Genomic DNA, 18,318 nt, shown 5'->3' with positions numbered 1-18,318 from the left:
ATTTCGGTCATGGTATTTTAAATTGGTGAAATTAAGTGCTCTTAATTTTTATTCTTGGAACTTTGTCATTCGAATTTTTTATCGTCTACAGTTTTATAATTGCCATTGTATCTTAAAGGGACTGAAATTGCAACTCCATTATTAATGAATTGGCAAATATCTGACATATTTTATAATTATTCTTCACATAGAAGTTAATCGGCATTAAAATTGTCACGCCATCTCTATACTTTAGAGGACTACAAATGAGTTACTTGATCATGGATCAATGTTGCTTAACGAATTTCACTCTAGCTAACATTTTTATAAACCAGTACTCCCCCATCCCAGTTTAGGAGTTAGAATTAGTTATGATGCGAGTTTTGAGAAATTGGTAGAGTATTTAATAAATGAAGTGAGTTGGTGGGAAGTGAGATAGTTAGACTTTTTGGATAATGATATTTTTTTTGTTTATTTTTATATAGATAATGACATTTGGGTGTAATTTTGATGAATAATGGAGTAAAATTTTATGTTTAAATATGAAAGATTCTAAATGTGACTACGGACTTAAATGACAAAATGTGACTCTTAAACTGGGATAGAGAGAGTAATATAGTACTCCCTCCGTCCCCGATTAAGAGTCACACTTTTCCATTTCGGTGCGTCCCCAATTAAGAGTCACACTTCATTTTTGCCGTAGTAAGTAGGTCCCACATTCCACTAACTCAATTCACTCACATTTTATTATAAAAACAATATAAAAAATGGGTCTCACATTCCACTAAATTTTTTTAATCAACTTTTCTATACATTTCTTAAAACTCGTGCTCGGTCAAAGTATGACTCTTAATCGGGGACGGAGTGAGCAATATTTATTCACAAATAATTAGGTAATTTTTGTAGGCTTCTCATGTGCGTCACGTGACAAATTAACTACTATCAGGTTCAAATAATTGTAGTATTGCACAACTTAATTAATTTTGGCAGCAGTGTCTGTCATTTTTAAATTATATTTATAGGGCTAAGTCATTAAATTTATTAATCTCAACCACAACCTATGCAAATTGACTTGATAATTTAATTTTGTTTTTATAAATAGGAAAAATGGGTAAATAAACCAGTTTATTTTTTAGATTTTATATATAACCTTCCCCACATTCTCATAAATAAAAAGAATATTTTATGGTCCAAAATTAAGAACCAAGTAGTAATGGCTTTTAAAAACTATGCTCTAGTACACAAGCACAAAACACGTTATGGGCAAGTGGCGATCCCTTTCATTGTTTACTACTAGCAATTAAAAACAGTTAATGTTGTATAATCTTAGAAACTATAAAATTATTTACAAATATTTATTTTAAAAAGCTATAATACCCTCTTTTGGAATGAAAATAAGAGATACCTAATAATGACATAAAAGGGTTTTACTTTATATTTTATTACTATATCTATATGTATTATTACTAGCTATATAAAAAAAATTAAAATCAAAATAAAATACTAGTCCGTCTATAAAGAATATAAAAAAATATGACTCGCATGTTAACAAATAATCTGATTCCAAGTGGATGACAACATAAAATCTTCAATTGTCAATGAGCTTTTTGACTTGCAAAAATATTTTTATGTATCACATATTAGTCATAAATCCCAAGTTAGTACTACTATATATTACGCATCGACTTTCATGTAATCGGTAAAATAGATGTTAATTTTGCAACTCACTGAAGAATAATGTTTTAGAGTAATGTTTAAATATGCTTATTAAAATTACAAAATGCATGAAGGTTGGTGCATTGATTGGCTACTTAATTAATTAAATAGAGAACTCTATAAAAAGAAGTTCATTTTTGCCTACCCTACTATATATAGTGTTATTTTGTCTAATAATATGATAAAACAGTAAAATTGTCCCATGTTGATGTCCTTAGCACTTGACTGATTGGGAAATTAGAGGTAAATCTTATGATTAGAATACTTTCAAATATTTTCCTACGTTGGAGGATTCGAAACAACCATATATATATATTTGTTGTTTCTAACTTGGATCGAGTTTCATTTGAGGAAACCAAATTTACTTTAAGATCTAACATCTTGACATTTTCTCTTTTGCTCTAAGTTTCAATAATATTTAAACAATTTCGTGATTATTTAATTGCTTTAGAATTTGTGGAGAGGCAACTGTGGACTGTGGTGCGAATTTGCAGGCGCATTTGGGTTGAAGTGAAAAACCTATGTAAATATTTAAATAATGATAACAAGTTAGTTCCAAAAGAACCAATTAATTTATATTGAATTGAATAAAAATAGTAGTACTAATATTTAAGATAATTCACATTACATATGAACTTTGAGGTCCAAATAAGTAATAGTAATAATTGTTTTTGTGAAATTGTTATATTCACGGTGATTTTGAGATACAAATATAGACCCAAAGCAAAACAAAACAAATGAAATACTTTAATTAAAGAATTCGAAGAAAATGATATATTTTGAAATAAATAAAAAATTAAAGCTTAAATACAAATTTTGGAGGAATTAATTAACCTATAGTTTATTCACTAATCTAATTGAATATTACCAAAAATGTAGTATGAGTAATTAGATATGGAACAATATAATTAATATATCCGATTTAAATAAAATCGGTGTAGATCGAGCCAAATTTTAGAGATAAGTATACACATTCTGAAATTCTATCTGATTAGGAAACAAATTTAGTTCGTGAGAGGATTAACTGTTTATTTTGGCAGTGAATATTTTTATCAGCCAATTAATAGCTAGTGGCTCTGCTGATTATTAATGAATTTTCCTAAGTAACTACAGTAAAAATATAGGCATCTTGTTCACATGATATTAGGAACACAACGTCTTGTCACATAATATCCCAATTTGTCAAAATATAAATAGTAAACACATGTGTGCATTACACTGAAAAATCACCCACGAATTTATTTTTAATTTGTTATTGATTTTTTCAACATCCGCCTCGTTAGGATGAGGTTAAATAATTGTCTATTTTCGTAAATTTTTGGTTTCTTGCTATTTTTTTGGTTATTAAATCAATTTGATGAATGGTATGTTGTCTTTTTTGTTTTTGATTTTGTATTTCTTTTTTTCTTTTCTCGTATAATGACTTAAGATAGAGTTTTTGTTTTTGTTTGCATGTTGATTTTGTTTACTTTTTTCCTATTGATTATAGTATTTTGAACTGGCTCTACCGCTCGCCAATTTTTGGTTCTTAGCATTTCTTTTATATAAAAAGAAATAAAATCGATGAATTCATTACAAGTTGTTAGAATAAATTGGACACTAAACAGAACTTGAATCGAGCAAAGAGATGGGAAATATGAAGATATGAGAATTGTTTGAAGATAAATTTTTGATTGAATCTCAAGAACAAATGAGTGATGCAAACAGAATTACAATAACTTGAAAAAAATGAATTTAAATAGCTAATTAAAATAACTATTCCTCGATCGCTTTTACTTTATAGATTCAGTACTACTATAGTTTTTTTAACTATTCATGATTATGTAGATATGGGGTCTAGTCTTTAATTTGACATATAAGATTGTCCACGATAATGTAGCCATGGCCAAGATACAACTACAAAAACTTGTCTATAATCACAAAAAACTTGTACAGTCCAATAGTGGATATCTCCACAACCACAAATCACATTATTTTAATTAACTGTTGACATATTTCAATTCAAGTTGAATAAAACTTTTCGGAAGATAATTATTAGAAAAAAAAATGTTATTTAATTAAAAAAATTAAAACCAAATTTTCGTTGTATCATAAAAAGGGGAAAATTATACAACGAGAATTATTGACATCACACAAACAACACCGCCGCAATGAGAGGAATGTTCTTTCCATCTCTTATTTTACTTATTTTTTCTCCATCTTACTTTACCTATTCTCCTTTCTTAACTTTACATTAAAATTCGTGTTATTTCAAAAGTTTCTATTTTTCAAGGACAGAGATAGTATTTGATAGTGAGTGAAGTATAGGTGCGTTATAATACCATTTTTTCTTAAATTACTAACTAATCAACGTAGTGTATTAAAAATGTTAGTACGATAAAATGTCAATATAGTATATTAAAATATAACTAAGTTTAGGTTGACATTTCAATATCACCGTGTTGACAATTTTAATACACTGCATTGATGAATTAGTAGAGTTAGCAATTTAAGAAAGTTTGCGATAGATCGCGCCTTATGCTTAGGCGAAACATATAGCTAATATAATTGTAGATTATTCGACAAATTTATCGTCGAGATGGGACAACCTATACATATATAGACTTAACCCAATCCCCCTCCCCCCCTCCAAATTTAGATTCCTTATTCTTTCCCAAAACAATTATTACAAATGGAGGAAAAAGTGAGAAAAGGTTAGATTCTAAGTTGGCACTATGCATAGTAGTTACTGAGAAGAATTCAACCGAGCAGGAAAACGATAAAATCTTGGAACCATTCACCAACTAATTAAAGTAGGAGACCTACAATAAAAACCTCGGTCAAAATTATAACAAGAAGGAAAATATCCAATTCATACCTGTAATTTGCAATATAATTATTATTTTTATTTGAGATGAATTATGGTTTCGAGGCCGAAAATCAATTTGGTCTTATCCATATTTGCAAATTTTTAATACTAGTATCATACTAGTTTATTTGGGATCATAAAATTCAACTAATTCTTTGCTTTATTCAAATAAATTTCATGGTTAGCAGGTTTCTACTTTAAAACCTAAAACTCAAAATATTAATTTACATTTGACTACACAATGTATGTTAATTGAGGTAGCTTCTGTAGAAGATTTGACTTCGACTAACATTAGTCGTTTTCTAACCATATTCACTAGATAAAGCTAATACATAATTCAAATTATATGTTCTTCGAGTCATGAAGTAATTGAGCGCTAAATAATGCGTGTAAAAGTTATGCTTATAAAATTATATTTACTTATTAAAAGTATAATACTTAATTTCAGATGTAAAATGATATTTTACATACATCAAGGTAATAAAACTTCCTATTAAATCAAAATAATCTCAACATATTGAAATATAGATAAGAATGGTGTTTAAAATATAGTGCTAGTATTAATATTAAGAGGAATACACACTTTTATAATAGTAGTAATAGATAATTATTTGATGAGGTAAAAAAAAAGCATTAATTAGTTTGGTAATTGCACACCATCAAACTTTCACACGAACTTTGAAAGAAGTGAAAAATACAAAAACTAGAATGTAGCAATTTTCCCATGAAATCGGTTTGTGCTTAATCAAATCGAAGATGGCAAGTTAGAGTATTTAGATGAAGTCATTAATGTTTAAATGAGTGACATCGTTTACAAAATCTCAAATCGGCATCTTTCATGAGGATCAACATTGTCCCATTCGAAAACCAATGGTGTGAACTCTCCCTGTTTCTCGGATGAGATAAATGCGTGTGCATTGACGAGACGACTATCGAAGGAAGTTGTTCGCAGCAACATGCTTAGCCTCCAAATTTGCAAAAATTGTTGTGATCTAAAAATTCATTTATTTATTAACTTTTTTTAAAATTTCCGTAATATCTCAAAATGAATACATTTATGCGTCATAATCTCTTTTGAATATAATTAACAAGAAAATTATAAAGCCATCACATTTATACGTGAAAACAAATAACCACTTGATCACATATATAAAACCCGTGTTCGACAAACTAAGCACGTACACGCACGTGATAACTTAATACGAAAATCCACCGTACAAGCAAAAATAACCGATGTTATTCACATCTCAAGTCGAATCAATACATGTCAATTCACCGGCAAATTTTAACTTAACCTCATAAAAACCAAGTAACATGAATGCAAATGAGAGGTGGAAATTGAAGTTTGAAAGTCACCCACAATTCGAGCAATGACAAAAACACAATAGTAGAGAAGAGAAAAAACAAATGAAGAAAGATACAGAGGAAGAAATTAAGACCGGCCCATCCGCAACGCCACGTGGCGCCACACCATCGGTCGCCCTCTCTGCCCCACCCGTTTCTGCTCGGGTCCCGCTCCGATTTGTCCCTTAAAAAGGGCCTTTCACATGTTTGGTTTTTACAGAGAAGAGGAGAAAGAGAAGTGACTTTGTAGAGAGAGAAAGAGGGAGTCCTTTGTTTGTGGGGGATAGATAATCAGGAGAAAGCGAGAAGGAGAGGCCACAATTTACTTAGCAAAATCCTCATCCAAAGGCGAAATCAAAACCCTATCATCTCCCAAATCTTCGCCACTTTTCTATATCATCTCGCTTTTTGCATGGCTACCATTGTTTCTTAGCTTCTTCTCCCTTGAAAACGATAATACAGAGTTTAATTCAGTCAATTGTTCCGAAGAGAAGAAGGATTTGCAGAGAGGATGGCCCCAAGGTCAGGCAGGGGCAAGGGAAACAAATCGAAGAATGAGAAGAAGAAGAAGGAAGAGAAAGGTGAGAAGTTAATCCCCAAATTCATCTCCTCTATGCCTCAATTCATTCATCAATTGCATTTTCCCCTCTCATCAATTCTCACATCTCGCTCTTCTGCAGTTGTACCGAGTGTTGTTGACATAACCGTCATCACTCCATATGAAACTCAAGTTCTGCTCAAGGTACAATACAATACAGCTCTTCACTTTCCCCCTTTCACTCTCGGAATTAATTATACCAAATCAATCTAATTCAATTCTGTTTACGAAACGGAGCAGGGGATATCGACTGATAAAATTCTGGATGTGAAGAAGCTTTTGGCAGTTAACGTTGAAACATGCCACCTGACAGAGTACTCTCTATCTCATGAGGTGATTCGATTCAGCTGCAACGAAATCAGTGTCTCGTGATTTCGATTAAAAGCATTGAGAAAGTGACGGTGCATTGAATTGTATGTGGCAGGTTAAAGGACGTAAATTGAATGATAAGATGGAGGTTGTTGGACTGAAGCCATGTTTGCTGAGAATGGTTGAAGGTAGGTATCAATTTCTGTGCAACTGGTACAACACTTTTAGGCACATCTCTGGGGACACAATTTCTTCTCTTCTTCATCCTTTTTTTTGGAAAAATCTTTATTTTTGCGATTTTCAATTGGCTGTTAGTTTATTGGTTGTTATTTTGTTGCTTTCTTCACTCAAGAAATTTATCAAGCTAAAAACGTATATAAGTAATTTTAAAAAAAAAGTATTGGAGTATTTTTTTATTCATCGATAAAAATTAAATTTCTACAGCTAGTCGGATTTTCCAACAGTTTATTCTATTTATTTGTTTGTTTATTATTTTTGTGCAAGTAAAATGTTAAGGTAGAAAGGAATATACCTCACAGGGTGGCAAGATTAGAAGACGACATAACTATTTAATGTTTTTTGCTAGTCTGTTTTAAATTCAGTAAAAGAAACTCAGCTATAGGCTATAGGCTATAGCTATGCAAATACGATTGCGACCTAATTACTTATTAATACTCACCTAAATTAAGATTATTGACAGATTAATTTCACATGAAAAACGGGTTTGGATATTGGAATTCACGATAGTCAGAGATTATTTGGCGTGACGCTCTTAATTAAGTTTTATTTTATTTTTGTGCTAAAACCGAGAACAAGATTTTCTTTTTTTAATTCTGTAATCCTATTCCATGCCATTTTTCGAAGTTTTATTTCCATTTTCTTATTTATATTCTGAATGAAAAAAATTACTGTATTTCTTTTAACATAAAAAAGTCCAGCAGCAAAATATACTTTGGGAATGCTAATAACAAAACTTTATTTTATAACAGTTTTAAACTGTAGAGCGTCGCTACTAATACTACTCGTTAGCTTGTGGTCCTGCTATCTATTGTCGCATTATTAACACCTCAACTTTGATAGCTTTAGATATTTTTTTTTCATTTTTGGTTTAATCACCAAGCTGTGTTAGAAAAATAATGGATGCATTGATTACATACTTTAATTATACATTAATATTGATGAACGTCGAAATAACATTATACTAATATTCAAACAATGCAGGAAACTCCAATAGTCCAACATTTAAATATTGGCGCAAGTACTATATTTTACTCCCTCCGTCCCCAATTAGGAGTCACACTTTCATCGGACAAGGGTTTTAAGAAATGTAAAGAAAAGTTGGTTGAAAAGTTAGTGGAATGTGAGACCCATTTTTTTATATTAGTTTTATAATAAAATGTGAGTGAATTGAGTTAGTGGAATGTGAGACTTACTTACTATTTATGGTAAAAATGAAGTGTGACTCTTAATTGGGAACGAACAAAAATGGAAAAGTGTGACTTTTAATAGGGAACGGAGGGAGTAGTTGAATTTTGTTTTTGTGATGTCTATTTAATTTTTAATTTTCAGGTACCCTTGTCAGCATTAATTTTGCAACTATTGTTAGTAGGAGAATTATTTATTTAATAAAGTATATATACATATCATTTTCGCAGAAAAAACTATGACGTGAATTAAATATATCTTGCACGTGGCCCTCTCTCTTTCTATAATTAAATGGTGTATGTAATCTGAGTATCTATATGAAAAGGTCTTGGTATTCGTGGGAATATTTAATAATCGCATTTCAAATAGGAAAAAACATGTGCATATAGTGTATATCCACGTCATAATTAAACGAGCATATAATTGCCTAAAAAGTGCGCATTATTAACAGATATGCCATTGTGAATGCAGAGGACTACAGTGATGAGTCACGTGCCTTGTCTCACGTGCGGAGGCTCCTCGATATCGTCGCATGCACTACGCGCTTCGCCAAGCCTAAGGGCGGTGCCGGCGGTGGCGGAGCCGAATCTCGTCCGAAGAAGAGTAAAGTGCAGCAAAGCACGGTGGTACCAGCGGCGCAAGATGGAGAATCTCGGCTGCCGGAGGGTACCCAGTCGGTGGTTACGGGGAATTACGAAATGGTGGCGATTCACCCAATTCCGAAGCTGTCGGATTTTTACGAGTTCTTCTCTCTCTCGCACCTCTCTCCGCCTATACTACGTGAGATTATTTTTCTTATTAATTTCTTTTCTGCTCTGTTATAGGCTTTCGTTTGTTAGTCGTAATCTTCGTCTGCTTTTTTTTAACCTTTTTTGTTTTGCCATTTCAGATTTGAAAAGAGTGGAAAGTAAAGACGGAGAAACAAGGCGAGATGGGGATTATTTCGAAATGCAGGTCATTTAATCGAAAGCTCGTTTATTTCTGTAAATGTCTGCGTTTTGGTGATTATAAATTTGCCACATTATGAAACATTGGTGGCATTATTGTTTACAATAGGAAACTGTTTTCTTAAAATCATTTATGGCACTTCTTCCACGAAGTAAACTGTATTTAATTGTTGAAGTTAATTTTATTCACAAAATGAATTATACGAGTTGTCGTAGAACGATTGCTTATTTCAAATAGTAACTGTAATCTTGTAGCCATTATATATTTTCATGGGCAACGAAGATTGATGATTTTGCAACGTGCTTGCAGATAAAGATATGCAATGGGAAGATCATACAAGTGATGGCATCTGCAAAAGGTTTCTATACTTTGGGGAAACAATACTTGCAGAACCATTCTCTGGTGGATCTACTGCAACAACAAAGTCAAGCGTTTGCCAACGTGAGTGATTCCCTTATTGTCATACAAGTGTGCTTGCTTGGTGGTTGTTTTTGTTTCAATAATTTTTCTTTTCTATGTCTACATTCTTCTTTGCTTAATCACATTGTACCTTCCTTGTTTTTGGAATCTTTCTGAATCTATCAAATGGAATCTGATAGAAAGATGCACTAAAAGAAGCACATGGAGAAATGTGTTTCTATTTGTTTAACTGTTCAAGCAAAACTTGATGACTATTATCTGCGATATATTTAAATTTTTAGTTTCACTATACTAATTATAAAATCCAAAATCAAGATACTGGTTGTCAAGTAATTTTATAATTGGTCACAGTTGATTCTGATCAGTATAATGTGAATCGTTGTTGCAAAACCTTGTTTCGTAACAAGACCTAAAATGTGATGCTTATTTGCAGGCATATGCATCCTTAATGAAAGCGTTTGTCGAACACAATAAGGTGACCATCTCTAGTCTTTAGCTTAAGTAACTATCTAAACTTGAAGTTATTGGAAGGATATATGAATCACTATGATGCTTTGTACAGTTTGGTAACCTTCCATATGGTTTCCGTGCTAATACCTGGCTTGCTCCTCCATCAATTGCTGATTCTGCGTCTCACTATGTGCCCCTCCCTGTGGAGGATGAGCACTGGGGAGGAAACGGTGGAGGTCAGGGTAGAAAGGGAGAATACGATCATAGACCATGGGCGACGGATTTTGCAATATTGGCAAGCCTACCTTGCAAAACAGAGGAAGAGAGAGCTATTCGTGATAGAAAGGCTTTTTTGGTCCATAATCTATTCCTGGATGTCTCCATTTTCAAAGCAGTTTCTTCCATACAGAAAGTCATAGACTCTGCTGCTAAGACTGCATCAAAAATTTCTCCAGGTTCTGTGGTGCGAGAGACACGTATTGGAGACCTATTTATTACAGTCAAACGAGATGAGCCAGATTCTAGCTCGAAAAGGGAACTCAAGATTATTGGCAGCAAAATGAATGAATCTGTGAAGGAAGTTTCCCAGAGAAACACACTAAAAGGAGTAACTGCTGATGAAAGTGTTGTTGTCCATGTGAGTTACTTCTTTGCTGATTATATAACTTCATTTTCAAACCGTATATGCAGATCTGCAGCTGTGAGTATGTAAAACTTTGTCTGCTTTCAGGATACTTCTTCTTTGGGTGTGGTTGTTGTTCGGCATTGTGGCTACACAGCCACAGTACAGGTTGTTGGTGATATAAAAAGCGGAAGGAACTTGAAAGATATTGAGATTGAGGACCAACCTGATGGAGGGGCCAACGCTCTTAATATTAACAGGTTCTTACAACTGTCTTTCCTTTTCTAAATGCTTCCTTAAGTGCGTGACTACTTTAAATAAAAAAATACTCCGTATTGTTTATTGATGACTAAATATGGACTAATAATGCTAGCTCCTTTAAACAAGCAGTTTTTTTCAGCGTCTCCTGTAACAGAAGTATGTTATTTGTAGACCTGTAACAAGAGTACTATGCATTGAGGGCTAGTTTATGTACTTGGAACTTCTTATAGATATTTGCTGCCATTTTCTAGGAAAAGTACAAACGCTATATGGACTGACTGATGGTGTTTGTACAGTTTAAGAGTGATGCTTAACATGCCTAGTGTGGAATCACCAGTCCGAGGACAAGTTCTTCATTCTGATTGCATGGATGTTGAGACTTCGAGATGCCTGGTCCAGGGAGTAATTAAAGATTGTCTTACAAAGCTTGACAAGAATCCTGCAATAGCAGTAAATTGTATCAGATGGGAACTTGGTTCTTGTTGGGTTCAGCATCTTCAAAAGCAAGAAACACCAACAGATAATAATTCTGCAAGCCATAAAGATGGTGATAAGCTTGAACCTGTGGTTAAGGGACTCGGGAAGCAATTTAAACTGCTAAAGGCAAGAGAAAAGAAATCTTCCAGTGATGGCAATGATGAACAGAATGCTGGATGCAGCAGTGCAAGCAAGGAAGACAATACAGAAACTGAGAAATTCTGTGCGTCTGATTGTGAGTTGCTAAAATATGTTTCTGAAGATGCTTTCTTGCGATTGAAAGATACTGGTACTGGGCTTCATACAAAGGTGGAGTAAAAATAACAAGAGTACCTTCAGTTGAAATCATTTACCTAATACCAAAACCCCTATCATGTTTTGATATCTTAACTTTTAGCGATTACACTAAATTGATTCACTACTTCGGTATGCACTATGCAGTCAATGGATGAACTGGTCAAGATGGCATTTGCGTATTATGATGATGTTGCTTTACCCAAGCTGGTAATTATTTCACTAAGATCCTAAATTATAGTGGACTATTAGAATGTCTCCATGGCTTATGCCCATTCTACTTTTTTAATCTACTATTTTTTTTCAGGTTGCAGACTTTGCATCACTTGAACTTTCTCCAGTCGATGGCCGTACACTGACTGATTTCATGCATCTTAGAGGATTGCAGATGCGTTCTTTGGGTCGTGTGGTGGGTAAACAAATTCTGATTCTTTTTGGGTGAAAAGACTGTTCTCTCCATTGACATTCTCAAACTTTTTTTTAGGTTGAGATTAATTTTCTTTTGCTTGAATCAGGTTGAACTTGCAGATAAGCTTCCACATATACAGTCTCTTTGTATACATGAAATGGTTACTCGAGCTTATAAGCATGTAGTTCGAGCTGTTATTGCTTCTGTCGAGAGCATGGATAACATGTCTGCTGCTATAGCCTCAACTTTAAATTTCTTACTGGGATCTTACAATGCTGAAAGCAGTGATCAAACTCTTAAATTCCAATGGTTGCGGGCAATTTTGGAAAAAAGATTTGGTTGGAAATTGAAAGATGAAGTACAACACTTGAGAAAGTTATCAATTCTGAGGGGCATTTGTCATAAGGTACTATTTCTTGTTTATTTTTATTTATAACTTGGACGGTTTTATTGAGTTTTTCATTTACAGGTTGGGTTAGAACTGGTGCCTAAGGACTATGATTTGGAAAGCTCCACCCCGTTTGCAAAATCTGATATTATCAGCATAGTGCCCATTTGCAAGGTAGTAGCACAATCATGCAGGAAATGTGTGTGTAGTTTCCAAAGGTTGTCTTCTTAGTTACTTTTGCTTCATGTTTACAGCATGTGGGGTGCTCTTCTGCTGATGGGCGAACTCTCCTTGAATCGTCGAAGATTGCTCTGGATAAAGGGAAGCTGGAAGATGCTGTTAATTATGGAACAAAGGTATATAACGTAGTGGTTTTCAATACAATTTAATGCATGTTATTATGACTCAACATTGAATTTGCATTATGTAAAACTGAAGGCTCTGGCAAAGATGATAGCTGTCTGTGGTCCTTACCATCGTGCAACTGCTGGTGCTTACAGTCTTCTTGCTGTTGTCCTTTATCACACTGGAGACTTTAATCAGGTAACATGAGAAATAAAATAGTTGTGTATATAGTATTTTAAATAGACATGTCTTTGGTGCCTTTAAGCAGACATTAGAGTTTTTGCTGTTTTATAATCATATGATGCTTGCTCCCTATGAATGCAGGTTCTTTGGTGTGGTTACATATTGATTGTGTGTTTACTTAGATGATTTTTAAAACCCCTCAAGTTCACTGTTATTGAAATTCTCTTGTATAGGCAACTATATATCAGCAGAAGGCTTTGGATATCAATGAAAGAGAGCTGGGGCTTGACCATCCTGATACAATGAAGAGCTATGGGGATCTATCCGTATTTTATTATCGACTTCAGCATATTGAATTGGCTCTGAAGTGAGTTGATATGATCCTAAGATTGCTCTTTCTTGTCTCTATCTTTAACTTAGTATACAACAGTGGGCTGTCTTTCAAATATAGCAAATTCAGTTTAGAAACTGAATCTCATTATTTATACAGCAAATTCCGTTTAGAAACTGACAGATTTGGTTGTGTTTGTACAGGTATGTCAACCGAGCATTGTATCTTCTCCATTTCACATGTGGGCTTTCTCACCCAAATACAGCAGCTACTTACATAAATGTAGCTATGATGGAAGAAGGAATGGGAAATGTTCATGTTGCTCTCAGATATCTACATGAAGCCCTTAAGTGCAACCAAAGACTATTAGGAACGGACCACATACAGGTCTATTTTGCCCCTTTCTATATCTCAATACTGAACACCATTTGACATATATTAACATGTAACATGAATAATCCTTGTCTGGTATAGCATAAATGAACAACTTATTTACGTGCATGTGATATTACAACCATGTTACTGGAAACTGATTGACCTTACACTGAAAACATAATTGCTCTGTCTTGCAGACTGCTGCTAGTTATCATGCCATAGCCATAGCTCTTTCATTGATGGAAGCATATACTCTCAGTGTGCAGCATGAGCAAACTACTTTACAAATTCTTCAGGCTAAACTAGGAGCAGAGGATCTTCGTACTCAGGTTCACAAACATTTCTTATTTTTTGCTTATGCAGTAGATTGAAACTGCTATGATAACACTTTTAGTAAATTTGAGTTTTTTTAGACATGTTTGAACTTTTTTAACTACTCACTGCTGACTGTCAGTTGAATAAGTGGGCTAAAATACTTTTGCATCATTATCTTCATTACAATAATTCCGTAATCTAAGTTACACTCTCTTCCGTTGATGTTTATTGTCCTAACATATACGTTCTCTCTCTTTGATCTTTCATCCACTTTTGTGTACTTACAACTATGATGGTGTAAATACTGCACAGCTTATGTAGATATGTCTATCATGTGGTAATGTATCAAAAAAATTATGAAAACCGTATTAAATTTATGTGTACCCTGCAGGATGCTGCTGCATGGCTAGAGTATTTTGAGTCAAAAGCATTGGAACAGCAAGAAGCAGCACGCAACGGAACCCCAAAACAAGATGCCTCTATTGCCAGCAAAGGTCATTTGAGGTATTGATCCGATAATTTCATAAACTTGGTTGAACCTTCTTTCAACAGACTGATAAACCAAATCATTTACACATTATTCTACAGTGTGTCAGATCTCCTTGATTTTATAAGTCCTGATCAGGAGTCAAAGGCCATGGATGCTCAGAGGAAGCGACGCACAAAGGTATTAATGGATTCTTATTTTTGCTATTAATCATCTTGTGGTTGACAGGGGAGAGGGATCTGCTTATAGGGACTTAGAATCATTGCATTCCACTTCCAAATTGTAGATTCAAGCCATCAATGCTTAGCATTCTTCTTATTGTTCTTTCCTAGTTAGATAATAGAGATTAACTTCTGCATCTAATGCTAATTTACTTCTTTTCATGATATGATTTTAGGTTACTCAACTCGGTGATAAATCCCCTAGAGAGCAGCGAGAGGAAAAGAATGAAGAACCAATTATCAGTGAAAGTATCGAAATAAGTGCTGTAGTGGAGGAAAGTAGCAGTAAACCGGACAAGGTAGACAGTACATCCTCCGAAGAACATGTCAAGGTTGCTGAAACCAGATATGATCTTCCACCCTCTGATCAACTTGTCCAGGAAGGAAAGTCAGAAGAAGGGTGGCAGGAAGCTACATCGAGAGGGCGTTCTGGAAATGGTGCTACAAGAAAGTTCAACAGAAAGAATCCAGATCTTGCCAAGTTAAAGATTAATTCGGCACACTCTCACCATAAGGACGGCAGTTACAGGAAGGAGGCTGTTTCCCAGGGGCATAATAAGGTCACACTTAAGACTGTTTTCGCTGAGGCATCTCTTATAAAACAATCTGGCAGTGTAAGCTTAAACAATACTGATAATTCAAGTAAAGTGCCCCCGAAGATTTCTGGAACCAAAAGTTCTTCATCTTCAGCATCCAAAGCATCTCCACTTCCTTCCACCCCTACAGCATTAGCTTCAAAGTCATTGTCGTACAAAGAAGTAGCAGTTGCTGCGCCTGGTACAGTTCTAAAGCCTTTACTGGAGAAAGTTGAAGAGTTAAGTGAGGAAAAAACTGACCACCAGATATGCAATAGTCCAAAAGAGACAACCCAGCCTGATGAGAGAGAAGGGGGTTCTCTAGATGACTCCTTACCAGATTGTGAAGAGGCAAACGGAGACAATGAAGGCGACACGCAAGATACTGTATCTGAGTTGACGCATGCCCCTGCAGGTATTCAAGATCAGGAGAAAACTGCAGAGACAAATGGAAGCAAACTCTCAGCTGCTGCTAAGCCATTCAGTCCAAGTGCCTTTACTTTGCCACATACACTGCAATCAACTGCTGCCACTAGCGTTTATGATGTTATAGCTAGCCAAGGCACTCTCATCGAACCAGTGGGTTTCCCTTCAGTTGCTGCTCCAGTTCCTTGTGGTCCTAGATTAGCGATGTATTATAGAGGGAGCCAGAGTTTCCGGATTAGACCTGGAGTTTTTAGTTACCAAATCCCTGTTATTGATAGAGATGATGGTGCTGCCTCTCCAAAGACAATGAACCCGCATGCTCCGGAATATGTTCCTAGAAGAGCAGCATGGCAAATTAACCCAGCTACAGAAGATTCAAATCCAATGATTGATTCTGAAAATCCTGTTGTTGGTGCTGGTGCTAAGGTTGATAAGCTCGATGAGAAACTTACAACTGGTGTAAGAGGGGAGAGACCGAGGAGAACCAGTTCTGATGCTGAGAAAGCAGAGCTAGCAAGGCAGATACTGCTCAGTTTCATTGTAAAATCTGTGCAGAATTCTTCAGATCCTCCTTCTACGGCTGCAGTTACTGACAAGAAGCATGACTATCCGACTAATTCAGCTGAAGCAATTGCAAATGACAGTGCAATCATAAAGATATTTTATGGCAATGATGAAAAGATGCCGAGGCCTGAGATAAACAGTGAGAGGCAGAAGATGGCAGATGTAAATAAAAATAAGATCAGTGATGGGGAGGGCTTTGTGCTGGTCACGAAGAGGAGGAGGAGTCGGCAACAGTACAGAAATGGGGTGAATGACCTGTGCAGTCAACAATCAATCTGTGCTTCAGTTCGTTGAAGAATGAATAACGTTGGAGAGAGAGGGGCAAGAATAAGTCGTTTTGGGCATTCATTCCTCTCAGTCATGTTCTGCGGGAAGGATGCTCAAAATACATCCTCACAAAGGTAATTTGTACTTGATCATTTCAGATAGCACTCTAGTGGGTTTGATGGGTAGACAGACAGAGAGAGAGATAGAAAGTGGTTAGTGAGACTCTCTCATCTTGAATTTTTGGCTGATTGTTGTAAAAATTATGTTTTTCATGTCTTCTCAAGTTCAACTTTAGAGCTACCAGTGTTATCCTGACTTGAACAAATTCATTCTTGTACTATGAAATAAAGTTTCTCATTGATATCTGATTTTGGGAAAAATTAATGAGAAAACTTGGCTACATTGAATGAGTAGTATTCTCTTCTTTCATTCCAATTATTTCTACCAACTGCTGAGAAATAGGAGTACTAGTTGTATGGCAATAACTTGTGTCGGGATGCACGGTGCATCCACTCGAATTAGATCTAGGGTTCATCGGTTTGTAGTACAGATTTATTAAATTTCTGTAGAGCACTTTACAGAAAATCCAACATTATTTATGTTCTTATTTCTTTTTAAAATTCTTTCTTACTTCTTAAAATTTGCACATTTGTATATAGTTTGTAATATAAATAATTTCATTTACGAATAGTTAAAACAAGAATTTCATTAAAATTGAAATATATTATACAATTAAGTTTTTTTTTACCAAATTTGGACTCTTGGAGGCTAGAATGATTTTGAGAGCTCTAACAATTGTGCCACAAAAATACTCGGTAAATTGGCGATCCATCACTAGAAATCTCAACATCATTAGTTATTTCCAAGAGCCCTAGTAAAAGGAAATATATGACTAAAATTGACAAGAAAGTGAAGAAGTTGCCAAAAGGAAGTGGGGGATGCTATACTTATAGGGCGAATATGATCACTACTACAGGATTTTCCCTTTTCCTACAAAATAATAATGGAGTACTAATATAAATGTGTAAAATGAAGTTCACTCGCAAGCACGCACGACGCTAATCGGGCGCAGATGTCACATACGCGCGACGGGGATGACTGTCGCATCAAGTACCTCTCTGCGTTTCTTACACAATTGTGCATGCAAGCAAAATGAAAGAAGTAGAATGATATTATTCTACTAAAACTTTAATGGAGTACTAAAACTTTGATCTTGCATTTATTCTTTTAACTATATTCAATATTCTTTTAGAATGATATTATAAAGGAAGTGAACATCATGTCAACTTCTCATAAAATATTATTCAATGCCGGCAGGGGCGTAGCGCTGTTGGCAATGGAGGGGCAGATCTTATTGCAATGAGCCTGGATTCAAATCTCAATGTTGTAGTGTAGTTGCTTCCATCTCTCAGGCATAAGTGTGAGGTCTTGGGAGATGGGTTAAGGCCTCCCCCTTAACGGGCTACTGCGTACCCTGATTGAACTCGGGCCGGAGTGTGGGGTCCGCCAAGGCGACAGAATCACCTTTTTTGCTGCAATAAAATATTATTCAATGCTACTCCCTTCGTCCCTAAAAAATATGAACTACTCCCTCCGTCCCACAAAAGATGTCACACTTTTCTTTTTTGTTTGTCCCACAATAGATGTCAAATTTCCATTTATGGAAAAAGTTCTCTCTCACATGAATATAAAAATTATATTTTCTCTCTCCATTTAACGCACAAAATAAAACCTCCTAAAA

The 18,318-nt window shown here is 34.8% G+C and overlaps 1 protein-coding gene across 1 annotated transcript; it reads left to right on the top strand.

Moving 5' to 3' along the window:
* Positions 1-6,108: 6,108 nt before the first annotated feature.
* On the top strand, positions 6,109-16,942 carry LOC125205333 (protein REDUCED CHLOROPLAST COVERAGE 3-like). The gene is made up of 23 exons (XM_089061289.1): positions 6,109-6,468; positions 6,568-6,629; positions 6,726-6,818; positions 6,910-6,982; positions 8,691-8,999; positions 9,109-9,173; positions 9,477-9,608; positions 10,021-10,062; positions 10,150-10,674; positions 10,768-10,919; positions 11,217-11,706; positions 11,839-11,901; positions 11,999-12,100; positions 12,207-12,506; positions 12,570-12,662; positions 12,743-12,844; positions 12,927-13,031; positions 13,250-13,383; positions 13,551-13,734; positions 13,920-14,051; positions 14,429-14,541; positions 14,626-14,704; positions 14,922-16,942. The coding sequence occupies exons 1-23, from the start codon at positions 6,399-6,401 to the stop codon at positions 16,602-16,604; spliced, it is 5,103 nt and encodes a 1,700-aa protein (XP_088917415.1). The 5' UTR covers positions 6,109-6,398; the 3' UTR covers positions 16,605-16,942.
* Positions 16,943-18,318: the final 1,376 nt, after the last annotated feature.

This window comes from Salvia hispanica, chromosome 6 (assembly GCF_029641045.1).
Source record: "Salvia hispanica isolate PSC_SH4W2 chromosome 6, Shi_PSC_v1, whole genome shotgun sequence".
Taxonomy (NCBI): Eukaryota; Viridiplantae; Streptophyta; class Magnoliopsida; order Lamiales; family Lamiaceae; genus Salvia; species Salvia hispanica.
This window is presented reverse-complemented; position numbering and strand designations above follow the sequence as displayed.

Bases quoted from the DNA above. Each gene is read 5' to 3' on its own strand.
- LOC125205333 (XM_089061289.1), top strand. From the start codon at position 6,399: ATGGCCCCAAGGTCAGGCAGGGGCAAGGGAAACAAATCGAAGAATGAG. The intron at 10,063-10,149 runs GTGACCATCTCT...TGCTTTGTACAG, and splicing joins CGTTTGTCGAACACAATAAG to TTTGGTAACCTTCCATATGG. The intron at 13,032-13,249 runs GTAACATGAGAA...TCTCTTGTATAG, and splicing joins ACACTGGAGACTTTAATCAG to GCAACTATATATCAGCAGAA.